At 39.2% G+C, this 12,254-nt stretch overlaps 1 protein-coding gene across 1 annotated transcript; it reads left to right on the top strand.

Moving 5' to 3' along the window:
• The first annotated feature begins 1,287 nt into the window (after positions 1-1,287).
• Positions 1,288-11,742, top strand: LOC104152165 (solute carrier family 2, facilitated glucose transporter member 11). Its single transcript, XM_009687380.2, has 12 exons — positions 1,288-1,311; positions 3,378-3,476; positions 4,692-4,852; positions 6,459-6,583; positions 6,851-6,980; positions 7,546-7,694; positions 8,238-8,425; positions 9,242-9,352; positions 9,985-10,086; positions 10,269-10,344; positions 11,077-11,204; positions 11,536-11,742. Exons 1-12 carry the CDS (start codon positions 1,288-1,290, stop codon positions 11,740-11,742), a joined length of 1,500 nt encoding a protein of 499 aa, XP_009685675.1.
• The last annotated feature ends 512 nt before the right edge of the window (positions 11,743-12,254 follow it).

Raw genomic sequence — 12,254 nt, 5'->3', positions numbered from 1 at the left:
AATGTCCCAAGGTGACAGCTACATATTATTGCCTGCTTGTGTCTTACTGCCACACCATCTACATAAGGCAGATACTAGCAATTAACATTGCATCTCTCCTTTGTCAGATGCACATTATGTTGTTTAAACTTGGTATGACTTTAAAAAAATATATTAATTCTTAGTATCAAAGGGATGGTCTTGCTGCTCTGACATCAGCCTATTTGCTAGAGAACCTAATCTGGGAAAAGAAACGCCATGAACTTTCAGCTCATATCAACATTCAACTCCACTTTGAAGACCTCCTAACAGTGACAGAAAGGGCACAATACGCTACATTTCAGACATTAGCTAGAACATCTGTGAATAGTCTTTGCATGTGATGTATAATTGTAGTAAATATGGCTACTTGCATCCAGCAAGCCCTTAACGATTTCTTCATCTTCTTTAACTGATGCGCAAAGGCCAAGTGATATCCAAGCCATTTAGCAACCTAATTCATACAAAACTCTCTTAACTATGAAGTAAATCAAGTTAGAGACTAAGAATTTTCCAGCTGAAGGAACAGATAGCACTCCACCTGTGGAGGTTACAGGATTGTTTCAAAGCAATCACTTTTTTCTCACAGACAGGAAAAGAAATACATAGACCAGTTGCAAATGCTAGAGAAAACTATGTTGAATCTTACTCACGCAGTAAAGTAAAAACAGCTAGTATTAAATATTTATCTGATAAAGCCTGCTGTGCTGCTGTAGGATAGTTAAGTTTATACCCCATTTCAGAATGATGGAGCATTTCAATTCCTTTAAGTAATGATTAAGTTCTGATGTGCTCCAGTTACCATCACATGAAAAGAGAATAACTCTTTCCCATTGTATGTCAAAGTCCTATAGTTCACTGCCCAAACACCATCTAAGATTCCCAACAGATAACACTGTCTCTCAATTCTCCAGCTTATGTTGAAAAACGAGCAAGCTTTGGTTACTGGAATCCTATTTAAAATTGCAATCTCAGTTCCCTAACCCCCTTGCACAAGACAGAGTTCATGAAGTGTAGAGGTTCCCCCCAAAGAAGACCATCTTGTTTACCTGGGCTAGACATAACCATGGGTTGAAATATTTAATCCAACAATTCTAAACTTTGTACAACAGCTGAAATAGGTGTAATTAACTCAAAAACGTTTGAAGTAAAATTTAACTTCAATAACATGGGACTAGTTCACTAACACTGCTATTGCATAATGTGAGCATTTGGTTCTTTTGGCAGGGACTAGTCAGTAAGCAACAGGAATCAGCTCTTTTGTAGGAGATGGCTACCTTTTTCTCTGACCTGGTGAGTATCTGGTCACTTTTTCTTGTGGTCCTAACTTTTATAAAAGACAAAGCTAGCATAATGACAAAGATCCAGATTCCTTAAAAATTGTAAACTCTTCTGGGACAGAGGCCATTTTCTTCTCTTCTGTGTTTAAACATCACCAAGAATAATGGGGCTTGGGTCCCTGGAAAGGTCCTTTCAACAAGTGCAACAAGATTAAGTAAAAACTAATAGAAATCCTGGCAGCTCCACTACGACAAAGCTATTGTCTGATATACTGTGTTCTGATATACTGAAAATAATATCAATTAGTAGCCACTCTGATTACTTTCTATGATTACTTCCAAAGTAATGAATAGATTAACTGTACTGCAAAAGGCTAAGAATACATGACATAAACTTTATAAGAAATAAGCTGCTTCATTTCATCCAAAGATAGATAATATCATCTGTCAAGAGTTCCCATAGTCTCAAACAGGGAAGAAGGATAATGTATTTCTCACTCAATTTCTCAACTGCCAGCAAGAAGTTGTTTTGCTTTCCTTTGTTGATCTGTTGATTTTCAAAACTGTTGATTTGTGAGTTTACTGCAAAAACAGGAAGAGTGAATAGGTGAGTTATTAATATTTTTTGAATGCTTTTGTCAATTAGCAAACCCACTGAATTTCAGACAAGATTTTTAAGGGAATTCTGAGTCTTAAGATCCATTAGCTTCTTGCTTCTTGTCGTGGATAACTTGGAAAATCCAGCTGTGGGCTAATTAACTAACAAGCCCTTGAAAGATGGGCCAAAGCAGCAGAAAAAGGAGAGTTCTGAGTAACTCCCAGTCCAGCGTTATTAGCACTTGCATTACATTGTTCCTGTCTGACTGCACTTTCTATTAGCTCCTCTTCACCCAGGCACTGATCTCAAAAAGCTAACAGGAAGCTGTGAGACAGTGCAGTTCATATATGACAAAAAAGAGATGCAGAGCACGGTGTCCTCTGTACAGACTTGGTGTTATTGTCCTGGCATGTAAATATGTTGAATAAAAAGGGAGAGTGAAGTAAACCCCAGCGGGCCCTGCACAGATCCTGAGAGGGCTAAAATAATGATTGTTCTAGGTTTGATCTGCTAGGTACAGTCTAAGCTAATGTAGGATGATTCCACCTTGCAGGTACTTGGAAGCAGGACAGATGGCCAGTGGTTTCACATACCTCAAAAAATGTCTAAGTAGTTATGTGTTACTTATTTTCCTTATTTACAGATAAAAAATTATTTACAGATAAAATTATTTCATTCATCAAAGCAGCTGGCCCATCTCCATCCCTAATCCCTGGCCAAGGCAATTATAGGTAGATACTATCGCCCTAGCCTGGACGATGCCACGCCCCTCAATATGCTAGCATCTGCTTTTATCGTTAAATAAGAAGGAAAAATAAAATACTGAGGAAGGAGAAATGAAATTACAAACCAAATTCAAGAAGAGTTTTGTATGAATGCAGTTACAGGGGCTGCTCCAAATTATTATCCTCTCTTTATTAAATTGTAGCCTATGACTTTCTGAAAAAGACAAATGGTAGGTAAAGAGATTCTTTCATTATTATGCTTAAAGACAGGACACAGGTAGAAATTAGAGCAGAGAGTACAAGAAAAAATTGTTGATTTTTAACATATTGCTTTTGTGGCATAACGCTATGATTTGATATACATACGTTACTGCAGACTGCAGACAAGAAGACTGCTGGCCCTCTTCCCCATCCTGGACTGATGTGATTATCCAGCCAACCTGTCAGAAACTACAGTCATTCAGTCAGAGTTGTACTATCAGGAACATTTTGTTAATCTCTTTCTCCTACTTTCAAGCAAAGTGGTGGACTATCATCCTTATATTAGCATTTAGTCTTGCTATGGCACTGTGGCCAATGATTGCACTTTGGCAGCAGGTCAGAGAGCTTTCGGAAAAATGTTTACATCCAAGAGAATTTAAAGTGAACAATGTAGGTTTCCAGAGGGGAAGAGCAAGTGTGGCTAAGAAGACTCATAGCCCCGTGTGAATTTAGATTTATGAGAAGCTGATGGACCACTGTGTTTTCTCTTTGCAGGTTCAGCTCCGAGGACTATTTCAAATGATCTTAGTGCTGGGAATCGGTGGTAGTTTCCCATATGGATTCCATATTTCTGTGATCAACTATCCTTCTGCGGTGAGTAGCTGTCTCCCTGGGGCTGAAAGCACAAAATGGAGAGCCTGAGCTAAAGATAACTCTCATTACTTACTGAGCTGAAACATCTATGCCTTTTCTTCACGTGACAGTAACATCAAATGGGTAGAGCACTTTCTCTCCTCTGAAGAACAGGATGTTACTTTCTATTTTAAATAAATTGTTACCAGACAGCATATAATCCTCCAACAGAAGGCAGCTGCTGAACCCAACTTTAAAAATTTCCAAACTGATTTGCAAAAAAAAAAGAAAAAAAAGAAAAAAAAAAGGTTTGTAAAAGCATGGAAAATAAGGTCTGGGAGCCTGCACCTTAATTTAATGCCAAAATCACCTATATCCCCTTGCCACCTTTGGAAAGGGACATGGAGTCCTGCTTCTAAAGCAAGACAGGATTGTACACCTACACCATGTCATAGAGGTGTTCAGTACTATTATATCCCATGACTTGGTGTAAAAATCATATGTGGTCTTTTTCCTTAAATGGCCTCCTCTGAAAACATTTGATTTATTGAAGTTTCAGCTTGTGTTACAGAGTTCTTTCTTACTCTCATACTCATGGGGAGTTCTAAATTCAAACCCCTAAAAGGGATCATAATTGGAAGAAAATTACCCCAAACTGCAAATGTATTTTCTTTAAGATATCATGATTTTTAAGCTAACCTTAAGATTCAGGGGTCTTGACTTCTGGTTTATTACAGGCAAAACGTGGCCACAGACATCAAAGTCACAGTTCACCTTCATTACCAACACTGTCTCCCAGATATAAAGAAAAGATTCTTCTCATTGCTAGAGCCCACTGTGAGAGATACAATCTCTCACTAAACTCTTCCTGAATTTGACTTGTGATTTTACTTCTCCTTCCTCAATCTTTTATTTTTTCTTCTTATTTAATTAGGAAAGGTTAGCCACTCTGATCATGTGTGACCCAAGGCCTTCTACAATTCCTGAATTTTAGCAGATATGACTTTCTAAAAGAGGGGAAACATCCTAAAAACACATTTTCTGTCTTTAGAACTTACTGACTGACATAAATTTGAAGATTTTGCAATGTGGTCTCCGCTAACCTGTTTGACCAAGGGAAGCTAGTCTCTAAAGAAGTCTAATGTGAGAATCACAGATTAGAACTTAAGTATAATAATCAAACAATGCGATGGAAGCTGATACCATTATCCAGTCAAATCTCATTTTATTTTTCAGCACATCAGGAAGTTTATTAATGAAACATGGATAGAAAGAAATGGCTCTCCCCTCCGTCCTGAGACAATCATGCTGCTGTGGTCCTTCATTGTGTCTGTTTTTGGGATAGGAGGACTCCTGGGGAGCCTCTGCTGTGGCTACCTGACTACAAAATACAGGAAGTAAGTGTTTCTTGTAATAACTCAATAATCACAGCGTATAAAAAACAAGGAAATAGCAAGGTGAATGGATAAACCTTTCTTCTTGGTTGAAGCGTTCTAACTGAAGACTAAACTGATTTTGTTTGCCATCACATCCACTTCTTTCAAGTAGCAAGCAGCCTTTTATCTTGTTTATCTGAGCCCTCCCCTAGTGAACTGTATTTCCATAAAGGATGGATTCACCAACATTGGATCGTGCCTCTGGGAGTGATAGGATAGTGTAACTACCTCTCATTCTGTTCAGGATCCCACATGACTCCCATAAAGCTCTTCCAAACTCTACAAACCCCCAAAAAGGAGCTGTCTTCTGTTGTAACATGTTATATGCAGTTCCTCTAACCACTTGGAATAGTGTGTAGAAGGCCTCCTTAAGCGTCAAAAAAGAGCCAGATTTCCACTTAAATACACTTATTCTGGGGTGATGACCTTATATTAAATATTCATACCTAATCTAATAAAAATGTGAACAGAACAGAAAAATTAATTTGCCTGTAACTGCTCTGTGAAGATACAATCTGCACAAACCACTTTCTCAAAGAGACAAATCTCTTCTTGGCCATCTATTTTACCGAACATCAGTCCCAAACTTTCCTTCCTCTGGATGGAGAAAGGATTCCTCACCAGTCTGGTCTGTTCTCAGTGCCTTGTGTGTAACACCACTAATTTCATTTGCAGAGAAATTGGCAAACAGATCTACTTGGTGTGACCCACTTAAAGATCTGCTCCGCCACCCACTGATCCAGAGGCCCCTCATACGGGTCTCAACAAACCATCTTAGCCTGCCTGCAATTGTGTTCTTTCCTATCAGGTAAGTGCCCCCAAGAAATTTCTTGTGGGACACTGCCTCATCCCACACTCAAGAGGGTCTCCTGAGACTGGCTGGAAACAAGATCATATTCTTCTCCTGTGGGTTATTTAACACATGATAACCTAGTTGCTGAATCACAGTTATCCAAATAGAGGATCGCTGTGAGTTCTTTATGCGTGCAAGAGGGCTTGCATTGTCTAGCAAGCATCAGGGCAAAACAGCTAGGTGCAAAAGACTATTTGATCTGAGCCTGAGACATCAGGGTCATGAACATAACCAGCCCACAATTCACACAGAGTGCCTTTCGAAACATGCCTGTGGAAAATGCTTTCTGCCATCTCCCAGCACCTCAAATCACATCCATTTGGCAAGAGCACCATTAATATGAGCCATTCTGAAAAGGGAGCCATGGAGTCAGATTATTTCTGGGGAATAACCTCACATTTTATTAGGCGTTCTAGCCATTTAAATATTTTGGTGATAGTGTGGGACAGTGATCTCTTTCCCCACTGGGACTGTGTAGAAATGTGGATAAAGTGTTTCAGATGTTTAAATTCTAAGCTAAGACATATTAATGAATTCAAATTTGAAGTATCCTGAAATGTTAAAGAACCAGTCTGACTATCCAAAGTCAAAATTCTTTCAGTCTTTCCTCAAAAAGAGCAGGAATGGCTGTACCATGCTTCCTGCCACAGCAAAATTAGCCAAAAGGGTACAAGAGGTTCTCATTTCATACTGATTTCTCATGGTTTTTTTCAGAAAAAAGTGCCAAATGTGCACCAACCTGATCATGCTGGTAGCTGCACTTTTCATGGCCTTCAGTAAAACAGCCAAATCCTTCGAGATGATTCTGGTTGGACGCTTTCTCTATGGCATTGGTTCAGGTATGCACTCGTCCTGCTGTGGATAGCAAGCATCCTTGCTGTTCCAGCATTGTCTCTACAGTTATCGTGGCTCTTGAAGAATGATTTTTAAAGTACCCAGTGAATATACTAAACACTTAACAAACATGAAAGACACCATCCCTGTTGTAAGAGATTATAATCCAAATACCAGGCAGAGTGAATGGAAACATTATAAGAGAGGATGGAGTAAGAAAGCTAATCTTTCCTCAATATTCTAACAGCCATTTATCCTCTTCTCTGTTTAAGGGTTTGCTCTCACTATACATCCTCAATATGTAGGAGAGATTTCACCCAAGAAGCTGCGTGGATTTACCAACTCCACAGTTGCTGTTTTTCTAACACTAGGAAAACTCACAGGACAGGTTATTGGACTACGGTAAATTCTGCAGTCTGTCTAACAGCTTACAAAACAAAGTAGCAGAAATCTTTCTACAGCCCTACCCTCTCACCAAATCAGTAAGAAAGCCTTTCATCTTCCCCAAAAGAGGCCTTAGCTTATGCCAGAAGAAAAAAATTGACCAAATTTGAGGAAAACACATGGTTTATATGTAGTAGAAAGAAAAATGAATTACTCATAATTGGATTTCTTTTTATTTCCACATTCTTTCTCCTATGGGACTTCCAATTTACTACAATAACATGAAAACTCTTAGCAAGATGTTCTGGTACTGTGGTCAAATAGCAGTCAAATCACTCTCATCAGCTCTCTAAACTTCATAATGGACCCTAATGATCATTAGAAAAGTTTTCAAGATGCCAAAGAATTTCCTAAAAATTGCCACCAAAATAGCCAAATTTGCAAAATTTACCAAATAATCAATTTAGGCATTTGCTCCACTGTACCCAGCAATGGAATTGAGCAAATCCTTATCACTCATAAAACCTCCTTGAACATTCATTCCATTATTTTAGCATCATTTTATTTTGCATATGCTTTGCAGTGAGATTTTAGGAAGTGAAGCTCTGTGGCCATGGTTGTTAGCATCTAGCGGACTTTCAGCATTGGTTCAACTGGTTACTCTCCCATTTTTCCCTGATTCTCCATCCTACCTCCTGATACAGAAGAGTAATGAGGAAGCCTTCAGGAAAGGTAGAGTGTCCACTTCCCTCACTTATTTCACTACATTTGATAAGTTTCGGTGGAACCCTCTGTAGAAGACAAGAAAGTAGGGCAGATCTGTACAGCACGCTGCAGTGCCATGTAGTAATACCAGAGGTAGTTCTAAATAAAACAGTTGAGGTACATAAAGCAATACATCTATATTAACCTGGGATTTCACTCCAGCTAATTTAATCAGTTAAGAAGAGAAAGACATATATCAGCATAGCTAATATTTCCCACTACTTTATTTCCTTAAAATAAATGGTTTAGGCAGTTCATTTATTATTAAATAATACGCACTTAAATGTTTATTTTGTTTAAAAGTAAGTCAACTCAGCATTAGGAAGATATACTGACAGCTGTAGAGACAAAACTCTTCCAATTGTCCATTGACCCAGGACCATCCAAGTGACAGAAGCAGACAACATCACATAATTCTGCAATGCATATGCAAACTGAAGGATTTAATTTAACCACTCATGATGGAGGCATACTACTAGAATGATCCACTCCCTTCTTTCTCCCGAACAGCTATTAGAAAGCTCTGGGGAGAAGGAGACCATCAAGCAGAAATTGATGACATCATGAAGGAGAAGGCTGCAATGGCAAGCACTAAAAGCTTGCGCGTCCTCGAAGTAATAAAAGAACGATCTTTGCGCTGGCAACTTTACATTTTGATGTCTGTCATCACCACCTTGCAGCTCTGTGGAATCAATGCAGTTGAGTGCCTTCTTTATCTCCAGAACAAGAGACAACATTAAACAGCATCATAAAACCCTCTAAGTTACTGTTTGTTACATCAACTTAGAATAAGAGGTTTATAGAATAATTTACATTGGAAGGGACCTTTGGAGGTCATCCGGTTGATCCCCCCCTGCTCAAAGCAGTGCTACCTTCAAAGTTAGATCAAGTTGCTCAGGGTTTTGTCCAGCTGAGTTTTGAATATCTCTGGGTATTCCATGACTTCTCTGGGCCCCTTTTCCAGTGCTTTACCATTCTCATTGTGAAGAATTTTTTCCTTATACACCGTCAGAATCTCCTTTGCTGCAACTTGTGTCCACTGTCTCTCATCCTTTCACTATGCACCTCGTAGAAGAGTCTGGCTCTATCTTCTCTATAACCACTCGCAATTGGATCCCACCTTTGCCTGCTGTTCTCCCAGGCACACCAACCCAGCTCCCTCAGCCTCTCCTCCAATGTTATGTGCTCTCATCCCTTAAACATTTTGGTGGGTCTCAGTCAGGCTCAATCCAGTTTTTCAGTGTCTTTCCTGTATTGCAGGGCCCAAAACTGGACACAGCTCTCCTGACTGTGATTTCACAAGTGTCACATAAAGGAGAATAACCACTTCTCTCAAACTCTTGGCTATGCTCTTACTAACATAGCCCAATAGATGCAATTATCCTTCACTGCTGAAAGGGCACACTGCACTTTCATATTAATATACCAGCTTCACCAAGAGAGATGGACAGTGATATGCATTAGTACTGCAACATGGTTTTTTCACACGTGCATTTTCTCTCTGCATTTTCCAGATATACTTCTATTCTTTTGAAGTATTCCACACAGCCAAGTTTGAAGAATACCTTATCCCATACGTGTCGCTAGGAGTTGGGTTGTGTGAATGCTTATCTTCTATACTGTGTGTAAGTCTCTTCCGACTGGAGTTTGGAGGAAAAATTTAATGTAGTTAACGATTGTACTTTTTCTTTTTTATAACAGTGATTAGGGAAGACTGCTTTTTTTGCACAATCGAAGACATCTCTTCTTGCCTATGCAAACTCATATGCAGGATGAAAGGCAACTGTTTTCTCAAATTATTTTGCATGACTGGATGTCTTTAGACTCATTTTTATTCCAGAAAGCTTTTTTCTCATTCTGTTACAAACAACTCCTAGAGCAACTGCTCTGTGAGAAGACATGAGCAGATCAAGAGAAGCAAGGGCACAGCTCCAAAGGAACACAGGTCTTGATTAGGTGCATCAACTCATGTTCTTGATTAGATGTGCATGTGTGTTATGTGTGTGTGCACAATTTGATGTATATATCCATGCAAGAAAGGGAACTGTCTAAGAATAGAAAAGGAATAATTAATAAATACACCTCTGAGGAAGCTAATAAAATCCATTAGGAGTTTAGAGACTCTCAAATGACATTGATTTCTGACTGTATTATTCAGATAAAACTTCTGATAGGAACATAGGGAGAAGGAAGGAATTATTTCATTCGAGGACTAGGATTTATGACATGTGAGGCATCTGTATTTTCTGCTTTTCAGAGCACCCTTATAGAGCGTTTTGGAAGGAAGATGCTGCTATGGGGAGGATATACACTGATGTGTTTTATACTAGCGCTCCTTACCGTGACCCTCTCGCTGCAGGTAAAGAGACAGCAGCCTTCTGGCTACTCACCCAGCACCAGCCGGCCTTTCTGGTCTTGCCTCACAGGCAGGACTTTTTCCTTCAGAATAAGCGCAAAAACTTTACTCAAAAGCAGAAAAGAGAGCACTGCTACTCTCTCATGTATCTAACTGTTTGATATCACTTTGTTTTTTCACTTTAGCACCAGTTCTTTTGGATGCATTACTTCAGTGTTATCTTGATCTTCCTATTTGTTATCTTCTATGGAATTGGACCATGTGAGTACATCAGTGGTAATGTTGGGAGGAAGCTTTATATCATATTGGTTGGTTACACAACCAACAGAGGAAGAATGGACTAGTCCCAAGGTAAAAAGATTCTAGAAAGCAAGGAGAAGGGTCTCAGCCCTGTGAACTCAATAATATCAACAGATATGTACAAGCGGGACAAAGGAAAAGGATACAGATACCTGCAATTTTTTGGCTGATCACAGGATCTGAATGATTCACAATAGAGTATCATCTTCTCCAGAGGGTTTGAAAAAGACATTTCAGAATAATTTTTAAAATATTCAGCTTAAAAAAAAGGATTCCAGGCATTTCGAGGTACATCATATTAATCCTACCCTTCATTAACTTAGTGAGTCAAACTTTACACCTACCAACATGCTTCAGGTGGAACTGACCACGGAGCAAGTAGGGGAGCTGGTTTTATAAACTCCTGCATCAATAATGGCTACCAATGCAATAGGGAACTGCACAGATGCACTGGCACCAAGAAAAGGATTCCAGTATGTGCATTTGAAAAAGTTCTAAATTAACAGCTGTAGTCCCTTTTAGGAATCAAGTTCTTTTAGCCTCATAGCAGAGGCCACCTGCCAGCAGGCTACCCATTCTTCCTTTCCATCATTTTCTGCCATGGCCGTTTTGAGGATCTTTGGCAGGAGGAAGGTGCACTGAGGAACAAAGGAAACAAATACGTCTTGTCTGTGTTTTCCTTTTCTTTTTCAGCTGGAGCCACTATATCCATCATGGTTGAAATCTTCAGCCAGTCATTCAGACCATCTGCCTTTCTGATTGTTGGCTGCATCAACTGGATGGGGCTGTTTGTACTTGGGATGATTTTTCCACTGATTGTTGTAAGTGACTCCAGTCAGATCCCGCCCTCCAGTCTAATCCATTTCTGAAGGAACAAAACAACAGGCCAGGGAACAAAACAAAAGTAACGCCATGTGAAATTTAGGGCCCTGTCCAACTACCCAGCCCTGCTCAGGGGTCCCCCAGGTCTTTGCCACAAATAGAGTCAGGCCATATGTGGCCAGTGGAAACTCCCAGTTCGATACCTTTCCTGATTTGTTTAGTGAGCACATCTTTGAATTTTAATTACTAAGATATAGACTTGCACCCAAGGGCAGGAAAACAAAATGAGACTCTTATTTTTCTTACAGTGTCTCTCATTTCTGTTTGTAGGATAACCTCGGACCCTTCTGCTTCATTATCTTTTTTGGAATCCTTGCTTTATCAGCAATTTTCATCTACTTGTACCTCCCAGAGACCAAGGGAAAGTCGATCATGGAAATAAAAGCAGAGTTCAACAAGTTAAATTTTGGAAAAAAAGAAACCTCAGTCACACAAAATAATTTTCTTAAGGAACAGCTGTTCTGCACCAAACTCTGAATGTTCAGAGGAGAAATTTGCATCTCTTAGAAAAGACAGGAAACTCTGTTGCAATAGAACTAAAAAGGAAAAATTAAAAACAGACTGCAAGCTACACTGTGTCTTATTCCTATTGTTTTTAAAAATACATAGATATGAAATTCCTCTTGCTAGACTTTTATTTCTTTCTGATATCTAAACATTTTCCCAGGAAATTCCATCACTTGGTTTTAAAATCTACTGGATATAATGAGATTTTTTTCTAAAAAATAAATCTTTCATGCTAATGTACTTTATGAAGTTTTAAAACATTTTGTGCGCAGTCCATAAGGCCCAATCCCCCTTCAAGAACTTTTGTACAGGCTATCCTCCCAGCTCTTGATCCTCAACTGCAGGCCTCAGCTGGTGTCACTTGTTTCCAGGACTCTTGTTCAATGCCACGTATACCTAGACCAGGAGCTTGTTATTGATCTTTCCTAAATGAGACCACACTAGTTCTAAGCACCTCAATGTCAGGAAACTGTTGACAAATA

The sequence above is a fragment of the Struthio camelus genome, chromosome 17 (genome assembly GCF_040807025.1).
Source record: "Struthio camelus isolate bStrCam1 chromosome 17, bStrCam1.hap1, whole genome shotgun sequence".
Taxonomy (NCBI): domain Eukaryota; kingdom Metazoa; phylum Chordata; class Aves; order Struthioniformes; family Struthionidae; genus Struthio; species Struthio camelus.
This window is presented reverse-complemented; position numbering and strand designations above follow the sequence as displayed.